At 33.2% G+C, this 24,005-nt stretch overlaps 1 protein-coding gene across 2 annotated transcripts; it reads right to left on the reverse strand.

Moving 5' to 3' along the window:
* Positions 1-3,476: 3,476 nt before the first annotated feature.
* LOC137810765 (delta(8)-fatty-acid desaturase 2-like) lies at positions 3,477-5,435 on the reverse strand. Of its 2 annotated transcripts, XM_068612187.1 has the most exons (2): positions 5,196-5,336; positions 3,477-5,045 (listed from the first exon to the last, which is right to left on the reverse strand). In XM_068612187.1, exon 2 carries the CDS (start codon positions 5,028-5,030, stop codon positions 3,708-3,710), a length of 1,323 nt encoding a protein of 440 aa, XP_068468288.1. In that variant the 5' UTR covers positions 5,031-5,045; positions 5,196-5,336; the 3' UTR covers positions 3,477-3,707. The 2 variants fall into 2 exon arrangements, with proteins under 2 accessions (XP_068468288.1, XP_068468287.1); XM_068612186.1 differs by having other exon boundaries at positions 3,477-5,435.
* Positions 5,436-24,005: the final 18,570 nt, after the last annotated feature.

Here is a 24,005-nt window from a genome sequence, read left to right on the forward strand (position 1 = left end):
TCCTTATGTTTAATTAAATACACTTTGGTGTATCTAGAAAAATCATCTATAACTGTAACAAAACACCTCTAGACATAGTTTGTTTTAAATCTGCAAGATCGGTGTGAATTAAACCAAGAAGTTCAGTTTGACGTTCTACAAAATGACATGTTTTCTTCGTTATTTTAGATTCTACACATATATTATATTTACTATTTTGTTTAATAATATTTACATTTCACCACATCAGGAAGATCATTACTCATGTCATATGGTAATTTCTCCTCAATTAGATATGTATAACATATTTCTTTTAAGTTGTACTACACTTTAATTTGAAAATAGGAGATTCATTATAGTTATAACCTTAATAAAGTTGTATTCACCCTACAAAAAACAAAGTAAACATGTTCTTTTAAATAATGTAAAAAAAATTGTTTTAAAAATTAAAAATCGAATAATTGTTTAATATTTTATAATTTTACACTTTTTAAGATAAAATACTTGTTAGCGAGAAAAATAGTTTCTCATAAAGTAAAACTACTTTATTACCAATTAAAAAAGAAAATTTAAATAAGTTATTATTTTTACAAATTAATGTGAGAAAGTTTTTATAAATTACTTTATAAAATTAATTTTAATGATGAAAAAATCTATTTTATTTTTTTCTTCTAATTTTATGTGAAAAATGATTACTAGTAGGGGTGGTTATGGATTGGAATTTTCAAAATCCAATCTAGATTCAATCCAAATCAAAATAAATGGATTGGATTTAAAATCCATATCCATTTTAACAAGATAAAATTTATTTAGATTTTTTTAAATTCATTTAAAGTGGACTAAATCTAAATTAAATCAACTTTGTTAATTAGATTAAATCCACTTTGTCAATTACATTAAATCCATTTTGATATGGACACAAACTAATTTGACTTGAATTTAAGCCGACTCAACATGGACGCAGACCAACTCGGCTCGACATCGACCCGAGCCCAAACGACTCGACATCAGTCCGAGCTCAGACTACTCGACATCGGTCTGGGCCCGAACGACTCAACATTGGCCTGGGCCCAAACGACTCGTAATCGGCTCGGGCCCGCTCGAATTGATATCAGTCCAGGCCCGCTCGGGTCGACATCGATTCGGGCCCACTCGACTCGACATTGGCTCGGGCCCGGACGACTCGACATCGGCCCGGGCCCGAACAACTTGGCATCGGCCCGGACTACTTGACATCGACTTGGGTCGGACGACTCGACATTGGCGTAGGCCCACTCGGCTTGACATTAGTTAGGGCCCGCTCAGCTCGACATCGGCTCGGGACCGCTCAGCTCGACATCGGCCCGAGCGACTCGACATCGTCCTGGGCCCGAACAATTCATCGGCTCGAATTTGCTCAGCTCGACTTCAGCTCGGGCCTGCTCAACTCGACATTGACCCGAGACTGCTCGGCTCGACATGGGCCTGGGCCCGCTCAGCTCAATATCGACCTTGGCCCGCTCGGCTTGACATCGACCTGGACCTGCTCGGCTCGACATCGGCCTGGGCCCGCTCAGCTCGACATCGGCCTTGGCCCGCTCGGCTCGACATCGGCCTGGGATCGCTTGGCTCAATATTGGCTAGGGCGACTCGACCACGGCATGGGGCTCGACATTGGCTCGAGCTTGCTCAACTCGACTTCTTCCCGGGCCTGCTCGACTCGACATGGGCCTGGTCACGCTAGGCTGGGCATGGGCCCGGGCTTGCCAGCTCAAAATCGGCCTGAGCCCGCTCAACTCAATATTTGCCCACTCAGCTCGACATCGACCCGGACCTGCTCGGCTCGTCATCTGCCTGCCGCTCGGCTCGACATCAACCCTGGCCTGGTCGTCTGGATATCGGCCCAGGCCTGCTCGACTCAATATCAAACCCGAACGACTCAGCTCGACATGGGCCTGAACCGGCTTGACTAGTCATTGAGATGGGCCAATCAGCTCGATATCAGCCCCGACCGACTGGGGTCGACTCAATATTGGCCACTCAACTCGACTTGGCCCATAGTTGACTCGACTCGTCTTTGGCCCGAAATGACTTGGCTCGACTTTGGCCCATACCGACTTGATTCGACTTGGGCCGACTTTGCTCAACCTGGGCCCAAATCATCTTTGCTCAGCCTGGATCGGGCCAAGTCAAAATCTCACCCAAAATACAATTTAGATAATCGAAAAATGTATCCAATCTATATCTAATCCATGTCCAATTAAATAGATTGGATTTAAAATCGAAAAATATGGATTTGAGATAAATCCATTTAAATGAATTAAAAATAATATGAATTTGGATAATTATAGATTAAATTTTGTAATTTGGATTTTTTTTCTACCCTTAATTACTATAGAGTTTAACCACACAATTTCTATTTCTATTTTTATAACATGCTGAATAGGAAAACTCAAATGTACACTTGAACTACAAAATGAAATTCACATAAAAATAAGTTCAGAGTGAGTTTAACAATAACAAACATGTAACTTCTCGTTTTTTTAACCCAAATCTATACTTTGTTAACAAATAACTAGCCCAAAAAAGGGTTAAATCTTGTAAATAATATTAAGGAGAAATGGAATACGTCAATCATGACAAGAATGCCTAACCATAAAGCATATCAACTTCTCTTGCTGGCACCACAAAATTAATTTACAACTACAATCCTTTACAACTGGAGAATATAAACCTTTGAATTATGTTTTTGTGATGATAAAATAACTTTAAAAGGCACAAGTTTAAGAATTTCCAAATACTTTATCAGAACTTAAAATTAAATTCTAAACTGCAGAGAATCTGTTTCCATTTCCATAAGTATTCTTCTTGGGGAAGCCAGACAAATCCATTCTGATGGCATCATACACATTCATTAATCCATTCTAGCTAGGTGAAAATACCATTTCAATTGCTTATTCTTTAGACCAGATTATCAACTAAAAAACTAGCTTCTACCAATTCAAAATCATTCTTAGTGACTCAAATACATTAATTGCTCCATCCTAGCTTTGCTCAATTAATCACCACTACTTTCCAATATCAATTATTGCTTCCAAAGGAATTTAGCTGCTGCTGAGAATCAACATTTTACCTTGATGCCACATTCTCCAGCATGAATCATTCTTTTAGCGAAAGTGAAATTCATTGTGATGCCTTCACTGCCAACAAACTGCTGACTGATACGTAAGACTTCACTTGGAATACATGGGTTGAGCTATATAACATTGACATAATAACAGAGCTCGTTTTCCTTCTACTTCTATTTTTCAGGCACAGGAAAAGGCTTGAAAATCAATATGCCGTATATTGTCATAATTATATCCTCTCTCAGCAACAAAACCAGAATAAAAGAAATATTCTACTCAACAAGTGATGAATACAAAGTACGTACATACACAATCTGATGAAATCTTTCTATCTTCTATTATGGTCAACCATGCCAAGGTAAGCAAAACCAAGTGAAAGGCAAAAAGGCATATAGGATATGAATTTTGTATTGATGCAAAGCACATGAACTGTAATAACATCTGAATCACCATCCATTTTTACACACACCTAACAAAAAGTTAAATTCAAAGCCCAATCTGGAAAAGTGGGGCTAGCAATATCACAACAAGATTTTTTTTTTTTTCTTGTACAAGAGGAAAAACAAATAAAAAAAAAAAGCACCTTGATAAAATCCTAAACTCCCAAAAACCTATCGTGCCTCAACCATGCGTATTAACAGCTTCCCACAACAAATTCTTAGGGGCAGAGTTGCTCAAGTCCCTGGCTTGTAGGGCAGCTGTCCTGAGGGTCCTAATTGTCCACTGATTGGCCTCCCAAAATGACAAGCTCCTATAGGGCAAATTATGCTTCTTGCAAAGGTCACTAACCAAAGGTGAAATCTTCCTCAATTGACACCTAGGTAGCCTTGGAAATAAATGATGCTCAAGCTGGAACTGCAGGCCACCAAAAAACCAATCCATCCAAGAGGAGCAAGATATATCCAATGTCCCACTTGTCTGCTTTTCAAACCAGTCATTCCCACTAGGTAGCCCAACATATACATTTGCAGCAAAGTGATTCAAGCAGAATTGAATATGCTGAATGGAACAAACAGCAAAGCTACTAAGAACAAACATAACCCTCTCAGGCCAATTTGGTAGGCAAGACACCAAAAGTGGGAACCAAATCCAGAACACAAGGATCCCCATTAGGTTCAAGGCTCTGTCCTGCACTTTACGTTTAGAAAACAAGAGCAGGATCGTCTGCAAATACAAGTTGACCCTGGCAACGCTCATGACCGGGTAAAAAGTAAAGTGCTGGTAACAGATCAAGAACCTGGCAAAGTAATCAAACTCCAACTTTCTCCCATAGAAATGAGAAGTTAATGAATTGAAGAAGCGCGAGGACACGGCGAAAACCGGCATGTGTTGCAGATCAGGGTCATGGTCAAGGCTGTTGCAGGCTATGTGGTGAGCATTGTGAGTCCACTTCCACCAAGCAATGCTTATCCCAGTCAAGCAGTTCCCGGAGAGGACCTGTGCAACCTTGTTGTAACCTTTGTTTGTCATAACCACATAATGACCAGAATCATGGCCAACATAAGCACTTTGCATCCAGAGAAGCCCTAGCAGCATGCCTGAGCCCAAATGAGCCCACACACTAGTGCACCCCAACACACCATATAGCACAATGAGGAACATAGCAGCAACGGCTACAAGGGTGTAAGATGTGATATGCCCTTTGGTGTCAAAGAGACCCATTTTGGAAAACTCAGATGCAAGCTTTCTGTAGTCCCTGGACACCTCAGAGACCTTGAAATCACTGAGGTGGTAGCCAGTGAAGAATCTGTCAAGGTGTGACCATGCTGTACCAGGATGGTAAGCTATGAATGCATCTGTGACATCCTGGCCAGCAAGGTTCAAAATTGGAACATCACCACCAGGGTGCTCCTTCACCCAATCAGACACATTGTACACCTTCCCTTGAATGGAGATCCACAAATCTCCAACCTTGTTGTGACCCTTCAGCTCCTCAGAGGTCATGTACTTCTTCTCACCCTCCATGATTGTGTTGGACCAACAAAAACAACACAAATCAAACACAATGGGAGAAAAAAAGAAGATAATATTGATAGATAAGATAACAACAATAATGGGGTATCCGGTTCTGCAATGCAAAAAAATCTAGATCAAAGAATCCCCTTTTACCAGAACGGGATTATTCGTTCACGAAAATATCCCAATGGAAAGGGATTTCAATTTGATATGGTTGAGGATCTAATACCCCTTTACCCCCTCTCTCTAAAGTTTTTTCTTCTGTGTCGGTTTTTATTGTGCTCTCTGGGAGTTTGAATCTTTTAAGGTGCCACCATAACGTTACAGCCAAAAAAATAGAGGGTTTTTTCGCACCTCCGTTTTTTAATATTTAATATATATTTGTACCACTTCAACATCACGCACATTGTATTCATAAACATAACATAAACATTCATTTTAATCATAAATACCACTTTTTATAATATTTTTTCTTAATATATAATAGATAGGTTGATCTTCTTCATAGTTATTTTTAAAAAAATTAAATTGATTAATAATATAAAATATTTTATATTTTTTAAAGTTAAAAAAAATTGAATGTTCTTCTTTAATTCAAATTTGTTAAATTACTCATTCACTCTGTATATTTAAAAAATATTTTTTAATTTAAAACACATCACTTTTAGTTTATATTATAAAACAAACAAAAAAGCAATCATTATAAAGAAAACAGAAGAGCTGATCAATAAAAATAAAAATTATAGAAAGGATGTAAATAGGAAAAAATATTAAAGAAAAACAATTATCAAAACAAATCTTTGTTATTGATTGTTGTATATATGGATGAAAAGAAATACAAGAAAAAAACAGATAATGTATTTTTTGTTTGGTTACAAAATTAAAATAAAAGGGTGAAAAAGTTGACTAAGAAATAAAAATGAGTTTTTGTTTGAACTTTTAAAATTGTAAGTTTGAGTTTTTTTATGAGTTTACAGGATGAGAAAACTATGGGTATGATATGATGATAATGAAGAAAAAGAAATGGTTTAAAGAGATAAAAATGGTAAGAAAAAGACATAGGAAAACCACCTAGGTAAGTAGTCGAAAAGGTGTGGTGATACATGTTTGTTGCAGAGAAACCTGAATGCAAGTGGTGTTGTTTCGTTGGATTTCATGGTCCCTCTTTCTTCAACGGCTTTTATGGACTGGGGTTTAGGGTTTTTCTGAATTGGTGGACCTACACAACATATATGTGAGAGTTAAAATGATGTTACCGATTTAATCAAATATTAAACTATATTTTCCTTCCTAAAAACCTAGTTACTAAACCCTAATTTTCATAAACATGGTTATCAAAATATTATAAAATTAAGAGAAAAATTATATACAAATATATGCATGAAAATAGTTATAAAAATGGGTATTATATGTTAACAAAGAAAAGAAACTATTTTGTAACAAATAAACAAAATATATGTTAACTAACTACAAATTAGGGAAAGAATCAAAATTTGACAATGAGGTATCCAATGTACTAAGACTTTGTTTTACTCTGAGATAATAAATGACATGTTTGTGTCACACACTACATTTTAAAATCTATATTATTATCCATTTTTTATTAGATAACCATTTATTTCATTAAAAAAAATTAAAATAGAATTAAAAAAATGATAAAAATAAATTGTATATTATGTATTGTAGTTCTTTTTAATAAATAGAAATACACATATGGCAGTGATAAAAATAAAAAATGCAAATATACAACAATGATAAAAAAAATTTAAATACACATGTTAATATTTTAAAAATACATACACATAAGTTTACAATGAATTAAAATATTACAATATGAATTTATAATTCATTTTAATAAATACAAATACACATATGATAATGATAAAACTAAAAACTGCATATATACAGTTTGATATTTAAAAAATACAAAAACACATAAATTTATGATGAATTAGAATGTTTGAGTATGAATTTATAGTTCATTTTAATAAACTATTACAATACAAGTTCTCCTGATTCTATACAAACTTGGAGTATTTCAAAACATTCCTATTAAAAGATTATGGCTTATAGAAATACAAACATTTACAATATAAGGTTCAAAAAACATTCTAAAGCCCTTCAAAACCCCTGACACCTGTATGCTCATATGCTCGTGTACATAGTACAGTCATCGCAGTTTACAACACAACAAGAAAAGCAAGGGTAAGGTAGTGAAAAAAAATTGTTATAATATATACATAGTCCAATCAAAAGAGAAAACCAATTAATTTCTCAATTATTCAATCTTCTTCAAAAGTCAACATAAAATGATCACATAGATCTCACATGGATCTACACATCCAAGATATTTAGCAAACATAATAACAACTAACGTCTTTCGAAAGACCCGTATTAACTAAGTCCTGCCAGAGACTAACACCTGATCCAAAGATTACTAGCGAATCCTTTTAGAATTGTAGGCCTTAAACAAGAGGGAGGTGAATTGTTTTTGAACATTTTTCGCAAACTTTGAAGGTATAGAGAAAGCGAATGAAGAATCAAAGCCAACGGAATGAAAATGCTAAAGATAAAAAATTGTTTTAGTTGACTTCGAGAAAATCAACCGATTGTTTACGTGATTCAACCGGTTGTTTTTATCAGCAGTTAATAAAAACAACTTACAACAAATATATTTGAGATCAGGGAAAGAGAGAATCACACAAACAAATTTATACTGGTTCACTCTTACACCAAGAGCTACATCCAGTCCTCAGAAACCACTGAGTATTTCACTATGTAATCAACCACAGATTACAAACCACACACACCAAAGAAGTGATCTTGAACCCCTAAATAACACACACTTCCTTTGACAATTACAACACACCACATATCAGAATACCCTCTGACTCTATGAAACACAATTCCTTACAAAAATACAAATCAAAGAGAGAGTAAGGAATGATCACACCGGATACAGATTGAATTACAAAAATTACACAACAGTCTTATTCCACTCTTAGACAAGTCAAATCAAAGCTTGATGTAAATCTTAGAGAAAACTGATTTAATGAAGAAACCAAATCAGTTTTGAATCAATTAAAACAAATTTACCAAACTTAACAAATTTTGTTAAGGATTTTCAAAAACAATCGGTTGAATTATCAAAACAACCGATTGAATTGGCTTGACAACAAAGTCAACCAATTTCAAGCTTTGTCAAACCTGTTTCAAAAACACTAAGTGTCAAACAACCGATTGAAACGATAAAACAACTGGTTGTTTTTCCACTTCTTTGTAAAACTTTTTTTTTTCAAAAGGATTTGATTTAAACCAACTTTGAATCCTAACTAAGAGTGGATTTACAATTCAAACTACCCAGAACTCATACACACAAGCAACAACAAGCCTTCAAGCAATCCATATAGATTTAGAGACATCAAAGCTCTTGTTCAACAAATCCAAGAGAAAGGATCAGGGTAAGTTCAATACAACCCAAGTCGTGCATCTCATATATCACGATGTGCATGAACTCCTCCAGCTTCTCACCACCTGATATCTTAGTCTATGTGAATTAGATCATCAGTGAAGCTCGGAGATCTCTGTTACCATATGAGCATCAATACTCAATACACAACAAACATCAGTCCATACATTATCCCAAATGTATGAATTCAATTCCATACCATTTTCATCCTACAATATCATTCAAAACGCAATCCACAATATTCAAAATCTTATTTAACATAAAAAAACAAAACTTAAATACTAAACCATTAAAATCTAATATTTCTACAAGTTTAAATAATATATAAACAAACAACACAATATATAAACATACAACATCCTAGTAAAAGAAATTCAATATTGGGACCACGTCCCCTTTACATCCAGATCTTCTAGCCTAGGGTACTATTAAAAATTAAAGTTAGTTTCCCTTACCTAAAATTCCTTATTCTGATGGAAATTCTACCTCAAACAAGGGAACCACTCGAAAATTTAGGAACCTATAGCAAGTTATTGAAACATTACCAAATTTTAGTATATGGTACAACAAGTTGAGAGAAACACTTTTCTCAACTGGTCCAATCAAGATTGATGACAAAATCATAGAGAAAAACAAAGAATAAAGGATTTTTATGGTGAAAATGAACTTACTCTGTTTGAAAATATGATCGGGTAGAAATGTGTCCTGAATCCTCAGCTACAACATGGCATGATCAGATTTTGAAATATATGAGTTATGGGAGAGAAATTGAAGAGATAAGGGAGAGGGAGAAAAATAGAGAGAGACAGAGGAAAAAAATGTGAAACGAGGGCACTGCACGAGGGTTACATTATCCCAAACTAAAAAAAAATCATCCTAAAAAATTAGCTTACCAAGAAATACTAGGATATTATTCTTTTATCTTCTCTTTTATTTTTCAAGTGGAATCACATCATATGAGATTAAACTATACTTTGACTATGTTAATGCCTTTTCCATGAAGTTACCTTACTTGAGAACCCAAAATTTTAACTGAATCCACTTTAAAAGAGAGATATTTTATTCAACTAAATAGACATTGGAGTGTGATTGTGACCAATTATATATATATATATATATATATATATATATTTCCTTAGTTACAATACATGAAGGACATAATGAATGTTGGTTAACGAAAGAGATAAACAATTTTATAAGTAGTAGAACCTATGAATTTTGGAGTCATCTTCTTAGATATGATTGTTCTCCTTACACCAAGGAATGACGTAACTCACAAAAGATCACTATTACCCATAGAGAAGCTTAAAAATCTTCTTCATTTATCTGTGTCAGATGTCTACCTGGTCGAAGATGTCTTCAGTCATCATAGTTCTCAAAATTTGGCTCACAGGTTTTGATAACTGAGCTGATGAAAAATACGTCGAGTCTTTTTTTTTTACTTGACTAACTTTCTCCTAGTGTATATCAATGAATGCTTCGATGTCTTTTTCCTCCATCTTAAACAGACGATCTAGGTCAACCCCCCGACCTTCGAGTATTTTGCAATATTTTTACTAAAAGGTTCTTGTCAAATTGCCTAGGAAATTTTCATGTGACCTACCTCAAAGATCCACGACTTTGTTGTAGTCTAACATGAGCAATGGCATCTCACATCAGCATCTCCACAAGCATATCTCTAATAACACTCATGTTATCCAATACAAACTTATACTAATATAGGCAACACCAAATTCCAAAGAAATGGAATCTATAGAAACTTGAGATAGTTGTAACTAAATCAAGATACGGATACACATTAATAATAATAATAATAAAAAAATGCAGATACGCGGGCATAGGAACGACTGTGTTCCCGCTAGTAAATATAAAGAGGATTCCTTTAAATAACCGTTTCTTGGTGTACACAATTTTTTTCTCATTCTACCCTTATTTAATATATCTCATTCTATTAGTACAATGGAGTATTCTGTCATTTCATATGAATTACTTTAAAAAAATTAATTTTTTAAATTAATATTAATTTGGACAATTTTTATATGCAAACTAACTCCCCCACTTTTCCCTTAATTCCTATTTTAAGGCAACAACAAAAAGAAAAAAGATATCATTTCTCTTACCCGTTCTCACACCAAATCTCATATATCAAATAAAATAACTTTCATTTTCAATCACTCTCTTCACTCACGAGCAACTCTATTCTTTGGTAAAGTCATTATTTTTTTGTATCTACCATCAAGTGAATCATAATTGTTCCGGCTGGTTGACCTAAAATGCCTACGTCACTCCCACGTCCAGAATCCTTGCGTTATCACGTGCCTTTCCTGTGACGAATGCCTGAAAACACAAAGACAAAGGGCTTCCTAGAGGCCATTTGAACTCCAACGCTCAAGTCAATCTTAGGACTAGGAAACACCAAAATTGTATAACTATCACTGTGTGTGTTAAGCGATGCAAATGAATAGCGTTCCTTGCTAAGTTTGTTACCTTTCTTTATATAGACTGAAACTAGGGTTTCCTCTTTACCCAAAATGGGCTTTCTGATGGGATGGACTCAACACTGTTGTTACCCTACTCTTAGGATAACCTAGCGCGTGAGTTCCCTAACTGGAGTGCAACCTCTGACGGGGTGACCACCTGGGTGCCTCCTCGTGCGTCTGATCTTTGGGGTCACCCGTCTTTGGGAGTACCCTAGTTGTTCACGTGTCATGCATGCAACTCATCCTTAGAATGCGACCCTCACAGGTCATATCTTTCCAATGGCTATATACTTGTGTTACGCCTAAACGCGTCATCTACTCTACACGCATGGACTCTTGTGACTTAGGCTTCTCCCTTTCTGATAACTGGTGTGTGGTCTGAGATCCACCTCTCGTGGCTCAGCTCTGTTGTTCGGGTCCCGGTGTCCGACCTCTCCACACTGTCTAGTGGCATGTCGGTACATCTTGACGACCGATGTTTGACCACTCTTTGGCTCATTGGCGCACGTGTTTCACAAGATACTGGCTCACGCTGCTCGTGGGACCCTGCTTACGTGGCACCAATATTACCAGTGGTCAACGAAGCCCGAGAACTGGTCGGTACAATAACCTTAATATTGTACATAACATCTCGATTTATTATTTACATACCAGTCTAAAATATCATAATATAAGATATATTATGTATCTTTATACAAATATATTATAACAACTATTCAAAAGAATTCATACAATAAATATATATATATATATATATATATTAATATTATGGTGTAGTCCTATTTTTAATATTTATAATATTATTTATTTTCATACCATATACGAAGGCAATCTATCAACATATAAATATGTTTGGGTGAAATAATTTAATTTAAACATTATACACATGGTACATATATAAAATGTATACATATACATATCACATCTTGTTATACTATTAATAAACATCACAAATTACACTTATACATTCTCAATAATACCCTTAATAAACAATATATAAAGTATAACATTACCAACAAGATATTAGAATATTTGATTATATTCAAATTATGAATGTAACTTGCGATTTTTTTTTCCACGGTAGCATTGTTTCCCCAAATATTTACCTAACTAGACCTGTTTTGAGTTTATTTTCTGAATTAAAACATTTTATTGTAGCAAAAGCGAGTTGGGTCCATGAGAAGCCAAATTCCCAACTACATATTCATTATTGCTCACAACATCCACTACGCAACATGTGCATGCCTCCATGTAGCCATCGTGACTTGTGCCTCCCTCCACGTAGTCGTTGAGTCATGCCTTCTTTCATATTGTTGTCCATTTTGTGTCGGTTCATCTTCCTAAATAACATGTTTTTTCAACATTATTTTAATATTGTATTATGTATGTCCTATGTATATTCTTTGTGGATAACAGGAAATTATGTTTGTAACGTAAAACATATATTGTAATGTATATTAAGAAAAGAGTCACACACATAGAGACATGATATATAATGAGAATAGTATCAGATTAAATGTGCAATTTTAAATTTTAAAACTTTTACTTTAATAATTTAAAATGTTTCAATTAGATTAAATATGTAATTTTGTCAAGTTTTGAACTTAATAAACTCAACTTTAATCATCCTAATTTAGCCTATATATCTAAATGCTTTAAGTGTAAAATTATAACAGGATAATTTGTGGGGTATTTTTATTTTGATTACTTCTACTAATTGAAAAACTTGTGGAGTTATAATTATTGTATTTTTTTTTAAATTTCTTGCTTATTGAATAAGTTGTAGGCTATTGTTTAATTTTTTGGGATACCTATGATAGAACCATTTTTTTACAGAGCTAGTAATGTCCCATAACAAATATACATGTTTGATGTGTTAGCACAAATACTAACACGGATACAAATACAGATACGAAGAATACATAAAATCTTTAAAATGTAGGACATGGGAACACAGATCTATATACTATATAATTATGAATTATATAAATTGACAATAAAGATTTATGTCTACAGGTATGTTCCAGATTATTTTTTGGAGCAGATGTTTTTCATGACTGGTTCACAAGGATTTGTTTCTTATTTTTATAATCATAATAACAATTTATACAATAAAGTTTGAATTTTTAGAAAATTAATGTATTTTTTCTTTTTAAAATTGTGTTAAAACAGTACTAGAATTGTCAGAAATCTAACAAATATTTTTTGAATTAGACACTTCACAGATGCGTGTCCTACAGGTGTCATACGAGTGTCGGTGTCTGATACTCGTATCGGACACCGACACACCATTTAAGATGAGTGTATGAGCTTCATAGGTTACTGTAAAACTCGTAGAAGAAAGATATAGAGAAAGTGTGACGATGGAGAAAGAGACATGGCATATAGAGAAAAATATATGGTAAAAGGAGATAAAAGAATAAAACTTTTGAAAGAGAATATAAGGGGTAGAATATTTATATATTTGTTTTTAAATAATATTTTATAATTTTTTTTTTAATTTTAAGGTGGAGTATTGTGTAAGTTTTGGCACTCCAACCTTATTTATTTAAAAAAAATGCCCCTGCAAGGTTTTTTTACATTATTATTTAAAATTATTTATTTTAAAAAATTCATTATTTTTTATTTTCATTTTACTTCGTTGTACAATCTCTTAAAAATTACTTAATTTATATTCTAATGTTTAAAACTTATTTTAATAAAACACAAAAAAGAAAAAACTGAACTTTTAAAATATAGTTTTGATCGTAAGATTAAATAATAAAATTTTCTAACTCTTTTGTTTAGAGTAAAGATGACATAACTTAAGTAGAGTAAAATTATTTTGTTTATTTCTTTTATTACAGGTGACCCACTCAAAATTAAATTCGCGATATTCACTCTTACAGTCTAGAGTCTATTTTTTCAACTAATTTCAAACAAAATCTAGGCAAGATCCGTTTCTTTAAGGTTTTTAATAAAGTTAAAAATGTATGACAATGTTATTTGTATTTTTTATTTATTTATAGAAATTGTGCGTAAAACATAACGCATGCTCGTAAAAGAATTTTATAATCAAATAAATTTGCAATATAAAAATATATTACGTTTTTTTCTGTATAGTATTATGTTTATTTTTATAATAATTATTTAAAAAGTATATTTATCATAATTTCTGATTAATAGATAGTTCAATTTTTATACACTAAACATAAAATTAAACCCAAATACAATGTAATTTTTGCAAAGTTATAAATATAAAAATATTCTAACATTGGAATTATTATGATTATATTTTTTTCAGAAATCTATTTAAAGCAAGTTTTTAAAATATAACTTAAAAAATATTTTGGGGTCTTACACTTGCAAAGAAGATTTGACGCTTTAAGTCGTGTTATTTTATATCAAAGTTATATGTTAATGATCAAATATTCATTACTTCTCATTTTATGGATATCCATCTATTTATAGTTTTTATCTTGAGTATTACCTATAAAGTAGTTTAATGTAGACGTTTAGAGAATGATCAAGATTCCTCCGTCCTTAATCACCATCACCAGTTTAACATGTTAGATCAAAAGGTCGAGATCGATGGATTTAGATTTAATTTTTCTTAGCCAAAATATCGATAAGTCAAGATGTCGAATATTTCGATAAAGAATTCGTGCCTCAAATTACTATTATTGTTAGTACAATTGTTTTTTCAAATTTTTAAATCTCTTTAACTTGTCTATAAACTCATTATTGAAGAGATAAAGAAACTAGTTAACCAATCATATGAATAACTTAATCACTAAATTAGAGTTTAAAAAACTAAAATAGGAGAAATGTCATCTCGTTGATTACAAGATTCAAATAGTAGAATACTTAAATAAAAAATATTTTCAACATGCATTAAATAAAACATTTTTAATAAGAAAAACTCAATTTAAAAATACACAAAATGTTTAAAAAATTAATTAAGTCTTAAAAAATTAATTAATTTAAGAGAACTAGCGATTTTCTTGATGATGGTTTTCAAAGTGCGGAAGGGTGCAAAACCAAGTAGAAAGTCCAAATTAAAAAAAAAAGTGTGTTTTGATACGATTTGTTGGTTTAGTACTAAGTATATTCGATGATGAGAAAACAGAGAAAGTTTTGTTGTTTAGGATAAAAAGCACAGAGATTATTTGATTAAAAAGATATACATTAAAGTAATTTGATTATGTTTGTTTTTTATATACTTTGCTCAAAAGAGGTTCCCAATAAGACATGTATATGAGATATGTGATGAGGAAAACCAAGTACGATAGTGAGGCCTACCAAAACTTAAGGAAAAAGGCAAAAAAAAATTGAATTGGCGTGGATGGTGATGCTTAAGGGCCTCCCTCCTTCAAGGCTATTCTTAAGTAACAAACAACACCTCCTACTTTAAGTGTTTGAATATCCTTTTTATTTTTTGCCTATGAAAATTCTAAAAATATAAAAACAAAATTCTTCTTTAAATACTTTTCAAATGTTTTCTTTAAACAAAATAACCTCAATCAAAATTTCGTTAGTGTTCTAAATAAAACTATTTTATATTATATTTAAGTTTTTTAATTAGAGTATTTGATATTAGTGTGTATGTGTATCACCATATGTTGAATTGCCGAATAGTTGACATGTAGAAGTTTTCAGACAATGTATTTGCTTAGACTCAAATGCTGACAACTCAACTTTCTGGTTTGGTAAAACATAACTAACTTACGTTAATTACCCACCACTAAACCTGATTACTAAGAGCAAAATAAGGCAAGTATTGGACCTGAATGGACTTACGTTAATCCTACTTAAGGATGACAAAGCGGGACACGCCGTGCGGGCGACCCGTGGGTAGAAAACGCGAGGCGAGCTGACATTTTCAACCCACTGACCCGCATTAGCCCGCCTCGCATAACCCGCGACTCACACGAGCTAGCAGTGGGGCGGGCTGGCCCGCTAGCCCGCAAAAAAATAAATAATTGACTTGGCAACAATGGTCCAGTGGAGGAGTGACAACTTTGAGTGAAAGAAAATTAGGTTTTCACTCAAAACACACACAACTACGTTGTTCCAAAAAACACACACAACACACTCTCCTTTGCAGCGTTGCCGCTCGCTCCATCTACGACTCCGCGTGGCTTTGCCTGCAACTATCGCGCACTACTGTCGTGCTGCTACCGATCCCATCGCTCTGCTCCCACAGACCGCTGTTGTCGCACTGCTGCTGTCTCCATTCCTCCTCCACGTTCCAAAAAAAAAAAGATGTGGGCCAACCCGCATGCGGGGCGGGCCATGAAAACCAATATGCATTTTGTATGTGGGCGGGCCTATGCGAGGCGGGCCAGCCCGCTTTGCCACCCCTAATCCTACTGCAGGAAAAGACCTATAGGAAAACTATAAATAGGTGACAACTCTCAAGATAAAATGTAATGAATGTTTAATCCTAAACTTATAACCTAAATATAATCACATCTGACTTGAGCGTTAGAGTGTCTTTGTAGGTATCCCCACCTTATCAAACAGAATGAGAGGAAGAGAGATCGAGTGACCAGATGCTTGAAAAGCCTAACAGGAGATACTCGGCCTTGTAAAAACATTATGGAATCATTATCTATTTTTTTAAAAATTATATTGATTCTAACCCATTTCAAGTATTATAAATAAATTTTTTATGTTTTTTTATTAAAAATTTAGATAATTTTATTGAATTCTTATGTTTGTTAAAGCTCTCATCTTCTTAGGAATATGAACAAATCATAATATATAAATGGATATAAACTTTATCTTATAAGTTCCTTTTTATAAAGTTGAGTCGAACATAAATTCACATACTAAGAAGTAAAGTCATTCATATACTATCATAGTCAAGCTCATCGTCTTTTATGTGTCACATGTTATCGAATTCGTGTTGAACCATCTACAAATATTTAATCTCACATGCCAAATGTTTATTTCTCATTATGAAAGGTTGTGATCAACTACATATATGGTCAAATCATAAAATACAAATACGAATATACATTTCATCTTACAAATTAATTTTTGTAAGTTTTTTTTTAATAAAACTCATGCTAGGAAACATGTGCCATCATATGAAAGATAACATAAAATAAAAAAAGAAAGAAAGAAAAAAACATGGAGGGACTAGACTAAACTCATGCGGAAAGAAACTTTAAAAGTAGCCTGAGCAACTACATTGGGAGTTTAAACAAACAAACAAAAAAGATAAATTAAGTAAAGATAAGAAAGGAAACAAAATAAAAATAAAAATCTCTAATGCGTAGCTCGAACGATTGAATACCAAATACAATTTGATTAACCCTCATTTGCATTCAACATTAGTAATAAAATCATATGATATTAATGCATGTCAGTACCATTACTTTTTCTTTGATTGACCTGTTTTGGAGGTCATCTTATTGGCTTTCAATCTAGCTTTAGGAGGACGTCCCGATCTCCTAGAGCTTTGAACTAGTTCATCGTCTTCACTTAATGATTCCTCCTTATCCATTTTTTCAGCCCAAAACTTAGAGACCAAATTGGCTTCTTCTAAGAAAATATCAATTGAGGTAGATTCAACTATATTCGCTGCCAAGATAGTTGGACATGACTCTTGAGCCTCTTGTTCATCACTTGAAAAAGATTCAAAATAGTTTTGCAAGACTAGATCTTGAGAAACAAATTTAGAAGTAACTTGTTTGGCAACAACTAAATTAGGACTTGTTGCATTAGTCGCATATTTGATATGAGAGAATCCTTCTGAAAGACCATAAATCATCTTATTCATGGACATCCTCCAAAGAGGGCATATAAGCAAAAATATCATCCTGATATCCTGGACCAACCCTTATATCCTCACAGATTTCTTAAACTTTTGACCAACAAGAGATGCACCATCCACCTGGCCAACAATAACTTCACCAAGGTTATTAAGATCAATAGCAACTCCCTCAACTTCCACCACCTCTACATTACGAACAGGTAAATCATATATTTGTACCTTTACCACAAAAAAATTGTTTCTTTGTGACAACAACCACTTCTTTGTGAGGGTGTCATTAGTTTATTTGGTCTAGATAGTCACAAGTTTGTAATGTACAACAACAAGTTTGGACAAAATAGTAGGTGGTTTGTCTGTCTTATTTCTTTTGGTTGCCAATATTTCATAGGAAATCATGGATCCTGACCCAACATTAAGCTTCAGTAAGCTTCATGGAAGATGGCACAAAGTCTTTAGTCTAAGCAAAGACTCTTAAGTTACCCAAATTCAGACTCCAAGATCCCACTGCTAGGACTTTTCTAATGTCTTCAAGGGAAGAAAAAACAAATTCATAAAACCCTTTTCACAGAGGAATAACTTTCCAAGATCCCAGAGATTTCCAAGCAAGATTAATTTTTTGCAAATGACTATATGAGTAAGAGGTTTGTCACCTTTGGATAATACTATTCTTCCATGAAGGTGATTTTTACAGTCTTCAAGACCTGCAAGATACACGTCTTCATCAATTTGAACAAATATCAAAATATCCCTTGATGCAAGGAAAAGGCAACTGTGAAAAAGGATATCACAAGTATTATTCAAGACTTGTGCAAAAGTCTTCTTTTGTGCTTGAACCACATAAGATGACCTGGCTTGTGAAGAATAACCTTGGTCCTTGAGATAACCCCAAAGAATTTGAAAACCAAAAGAATCTATCCTTATCCCTCCAAAGGGACCAATACTTCAAATGTTAATCACCAACCAACAAGAAAGATGGCAAACAAGATGTGATCAAAGGATCAACGCTGCAAACCAAATTGCAATAAGAAACTCAGGAGAAAAACCAGCAAAACACAGTCGCACATCCAAAGAACCACACCACCAAAGGAGGACATAACCCTAATCGTTAGCCATCAATCACCCACCTCCAAAGAACAACATATGAGGACAATACCCTACTAGTCAATCAGTGAATATCCACCAAACCCTAACCAACACATCTTCTCTCCAAATGTTTGATAAATAATTATTTTTACTACTTTGTAAAGTATTTTTTATATGTGAGGTTTAATTATACATAAACTTATCCTACAATATTTATGATTTAGTAGGTGTTTTAAGGGAACCGTTAATTTGATATTATTCCCTTCTTTTTTTATAGAAAGAAATGGGTGTTTTTGGCATGTGATAGTAAAAAAAGAAAGAATGAAAGAGTCATCTTCACAATTCACACTTGCCCCAGCACACATGATCCATCTTCTTCAACGTCATTTGTGGAACGTGCCATGCTAACTCCCATTTTATCTCTTTTCTCTGTTTAAAACCACCAATGCTACTGCCTCCACAAAACTTAATTTCATGTCAACATCTCTGTTTCTCTTTAAGACAACATCTAGGGAATTATCATAAAATTAAATAAATACCAAATCATATAGATTTTCTAGTTTTATAACCTCTATTTTTTGAGTTGGATCTAATTTGATACATGTTCCGGCCGGTTGACCTGGGTCGTCTTTACGAGTGGCTTGTACTCACGAGCTAGAGCACCTTCGTTCTCTCTTGTATATGAGTAGCTGAAAAAGAAGAACAAAGGGGCGCCCTCGCGGCCGTTTGCACTCCGACGATCAAGTCAGCTAGCGAGAAACATCAAAGTGACTAGAAACTATATAATAATCTCAATGACTGGGACTGTGTGGCTAAACTGTGTTGCCCTAATTGCCTTGTGCTCACAGCTGGGTGCGCCGTCAAGAACAACTAGGGTCTAGTGTTCTGTGTAATTATGAAAGCGTACCTTACTAGGGCTCTTCGCGCCCTTTATATAGGTGAAAACTAGGGTTTACCTTTGCGTTGCTTGCTATTATCTAGGGTTCCTTGGAGAAGGTCCTTGCGCCGCTATCTTTAGGATCTTAGCGTATCCGGCCCATGGACTTCCCTTATCTGGAGTGCAATGTATAACCTTGCGGCCACTTGGGCTTTAACTTAAGCGTCGTATCTCTTGCGCTATGTTGACTATGTTGACTATACGGCGACTATGTTGACTTCTTGATCACCTACCTTTCTCTTGTCCACGTCATCACACCCGATGACCTGAACGGTACAATACATATAAAAGTTACTCTTAATTAATACCTAAATGTCAACAAATTAGTCCTTATATTATGTCAATTTTGCTCTTAGCAAAAGAAAACACACATCAATCTTTTTTATTTATTCATTAATAAAAAATGATTTTTTCCCAAAAACTTATTTAAGTTTTGTTCAAGGGACATACTCCTCAACCTCGTGAAGGGTCCGAAATGAAAATAACTACTTTGTGACCATTTCTTTTTACGTCCCTTCTATGATGTTCATGTTATCTTTTTATTTGAAAATTTTAAAGAAAGGAGATGACAACCTAGTGGAAAGCAATAAAAAACAGTGAAAATAGTTATAGATGCATAAATAAATTATAAAAAAGGATAAACGTAAAATGTCTACACTTTTATTCCTTAGTTTATTAAATTGTTTCTAAAATAACATTAATAAAACGTGTTGGGATAGTACATGGAGCCTGATTTCTTTAGGTTAATAGTAAATTCATCTCCCCTCTTTTTGTATCAACTATATAAATAACAAAGCAATGGTAAAAATAAATTACTATAGTTTTTTAATCAAGTGGGAAAGGTCACGGATCTTAACTGGGCCATGAAATAGTGGATATATAATGGGCTATGGTGTTCAATATAGGACACCCAATCATTTTTAACCTCCATCCAACATATTTTTTAAATTTTAAAAAATGTCCTTAATTTCGGAAATAAAAATCTGGAATTAAAAATAATATATTTCGGAAAAATAAATTTGGAAGAGATTATTGAATTTCGGAAATAAAAACCCGAAAACAAAAACTTAAAATCCTATTTCGGACAAAAAAATTTGGAATTGAAAAATAATACGTTCCAGAAAAAAATCCAGAAAAGAAATTATTGTATTTCGGAAATGAAAATCTGGAAACAAAAATGAAAAACCCATTCCGGATAAAAAAATCCGTAATATAAAATTTCGTTCTGGAAAAAGAAATCCAGAACAGATATTTTGGAATTTTCTTTTAAAGACAGTTTCGTCTTTTCCGCTGGAATCGGGTGCATTGATATGCTGCAGGAAGCAATTGCCTCAATATAGGCCAAACTTTGGGTTTTTTTCCTGCACCCCGTAAAAAATATGAAATGACAAAAATGATTCTGGAAAGTTATTCTCTCTTCCAAATGCCTATTTTGGAAAACAACTTTGTATTATGGAGCCCTATTAAACCCCATTCTAAAAAACAACTTTTCACTATGGAGAACCCATTTTAGAATATAGTTTTTTCGCTTATGAATTTTCAATTTTGGAATTTAGTTTTCATTATGAAATACCAATTCCTGAAGTCATTCCCAAAACCTAATTTCTATAACCACCAACGCCATTATACCTAACCCAAAACCATACAACATAACTTTTTTTTTTACCTTTAACCACCAACGAAGCCTTCTCAACACCCTAGCAATTCTACCATATCCTTTATTTTTATTTCGAAAATGAAAATTCAGAATAGAAAATAAACTCTAAACCCTAAAATAATAGATTTTAAAAAAATAGATCTGGAAGAGCTTTTTGTGTTCCAGAAATAAAAATCTGGAAAAAAAAAACCAAAAGATCATTCCAGATAAAAAAAAATCCATAATACAAAAAATAATACATTAAAGACATTTTCGTCTTTTAGATTGATATTGAGTGCAGTAATATGGTGCAGGAAGCAATTGCCCACTTTTAAATTCCCGAGATCAGCCTTCACACTTAAAATGAAAATCCAGAATTAAAAAAAAAACATTCTAAAAAAATCCAAAATAAATTATTGTGTTTTGAAAATGAAATTCTGGAATAGAATTCGAAAATCAAATATGGAAAAGCAATTCCAGAATGCAAAAAATACGTTAGAAAAAAAATCTGAAAATGTATTTCGGAAAACAATTCTAAATCTAGAAAAGTATTTCACAAATCTAAATTCAAAAAAGTATTGTAGAAAAGGAGTTTCATAATGTACTTTTATCTACACCCCTTTTACTTAAGGGCATTCTTATCATTTCATATAAAAAAATAAAATTAAAGTGCAGCTTCATATTTGACTGGTTGCGGGACGTAATTGGCAACAGCTAGTTTGAATAAAACCTGACTGCTTCTTCCTGCACCTCCATACCTTCTTCTCTCACCTCCATAGATTTTCATATTTCCAAAAATGTCCTCTGTAATATTCCGGATTACATAATCCGGAAGTCATTTTTCAAATTTGTAATTAGCTTCCGGATTATATAATCTGGAAGGTTTTTTTTTCAGATGCATGATTACTTTTCGGATTACATAATCTGGAAGTCTTTTTTAACTTCCGGATTATGTAATCCGGAAGTCTTTTTTCAAATGCGTTTTCGGATTACATAATCCGGAAGTTATTCTATGGGGTGACACAAGAAGGATAAAAATGTATTTTCATGTTGTGTATGGAGGTGCCAGAAGAAGATATGGAGGTGCAGGAAGAAACAGTCATAAAACCTTAACAGGACCCAACGAGACGATGAATATGAATGGGCCACTCTCACATAGCCCAAGACGTTTTGAAATAAAAGTTTTAAGGCAGTTTCTTCCTGCACCCCACAATATTATGCAAAGACCAAACTGTCCCTATTACTTTTTAAAAACCCTAAATTGCACTTAAACTGATTTTTTTTCCATTTCGGATTATAGATTTTGGATTGGTGTTTTAGGTAAAATTTTGGATCTACTAATCCGTAATTCAAAATATACATTCCATATTCAAAAATTCATCATTCAAAAAAAGCATTCTGGATCCACCAATCTGTAATAGAAATATACATTCCGGATTTAGAAATCCATAATAAAAAAAAAAGCATTCCGGATCCACCAATCCATAACAGAATTAGGCTTTCAGATTCAGCAATCTGGAAATAAACAATTTATGCAAAATTTGCTTCCAAAACACCCCCTCATCCAAAAAGCAAAATGATTCAGTTTTAGATTGATCAATCCGTAGCACACTCCCGGATCACGATTTCTGGTAACCAACAAAAATGTCATAACCACCAATACTCCTAAAAAACTTAATTTTTACCTCTAGAAGTGAAGCAAGACTTCAACAATGCAACTCACTCCTCCACCTTGCTCTACACAACTAAAATGACTCTCCACCAGCGCTTGAGATGAATGAAGAAGATGAACAGTGTAATATAAACTGAATCACGGTGCCCTTTCAAATAAAAGATCAAGGCCAGTTTTAGAATTTACAAATTTGTGGGGGTGCAGGAAGAAAAACGTAGGGGTGCAGGAAGAAAAACGGAGGGGTGCAGGAAGAAGAAGCCGAGTTTTAAAAATAGGAGGCACTCGTTAGACGAGCACAAAACACTTGCTTGTTTTATATTAAATTTATTTTAAGTTTAACAATATTTTAAGTATCTAATAAATTGAGATAATTTTAGTTAACTTTTTTAAATATTTTTTATTTATTCTAAGTATCCAACAATTTTTTTTATATTTTTTGTTAATATTTATTTTTGTTTTTTTAAATTTATTTTACTAATCAATTTAGTGTATCTCTTTAATATTTTTCAAGTCGCATCTTCTCTTTTCAATAACGAGTTAATTAATGAGTTGAGATGGAAGATCTATTAATGAGTTAGAAAGGAAGAAATATTTAGATAAAATTAAATATAAATAAATTTTAAATAAAAAATAAAAATATTTTAAGCACTTACTTTTCTAATATAAACTTTATTAAAAATATCAAAAATTTATAAATTACTTAAATTTTTTTAGTTAAGTCTTTATTTTATTTATAATATATATTTATATATTAATTTCTCAATGTCTCCTAACAGTAACACCACTGTGTTTTCATAGAAAACAATGACAATATGTTTGATACAGAAGAAATGGAAGAAGAGGGAAAGAAAATAATAGAAATAAGAGATTATGTATGTTTAGAAGTGATGAAATGAGAAGAAATAGCTCGAAAAGTTGGTAGA

Source organism: Phaseolus vulgaris, chromosome 2 (assembly GCF_000499845.2).
Source record: "Phaseolus vulgaris cultivar G19833 chromosome 2, P. vulgaris v2.0, whole genome shotgun sequence".
NCBI lineage: Eukaryota > Viridiplantae > Streptophyta > Magnoliopsida > Fabales > Fabaceae > Phaseolus > Phaseolus vulgaris.

What these genes read in the sequence shown, in the direction of transcription:
- LOC137810765 (XM_068612186.1), bottom strand. Translation starts at nt 5,051, where the DNA reads ATGGAGGGTGAGAAGAAGTACATGACCTCTGAGGAGCTGAAGGGTCAC.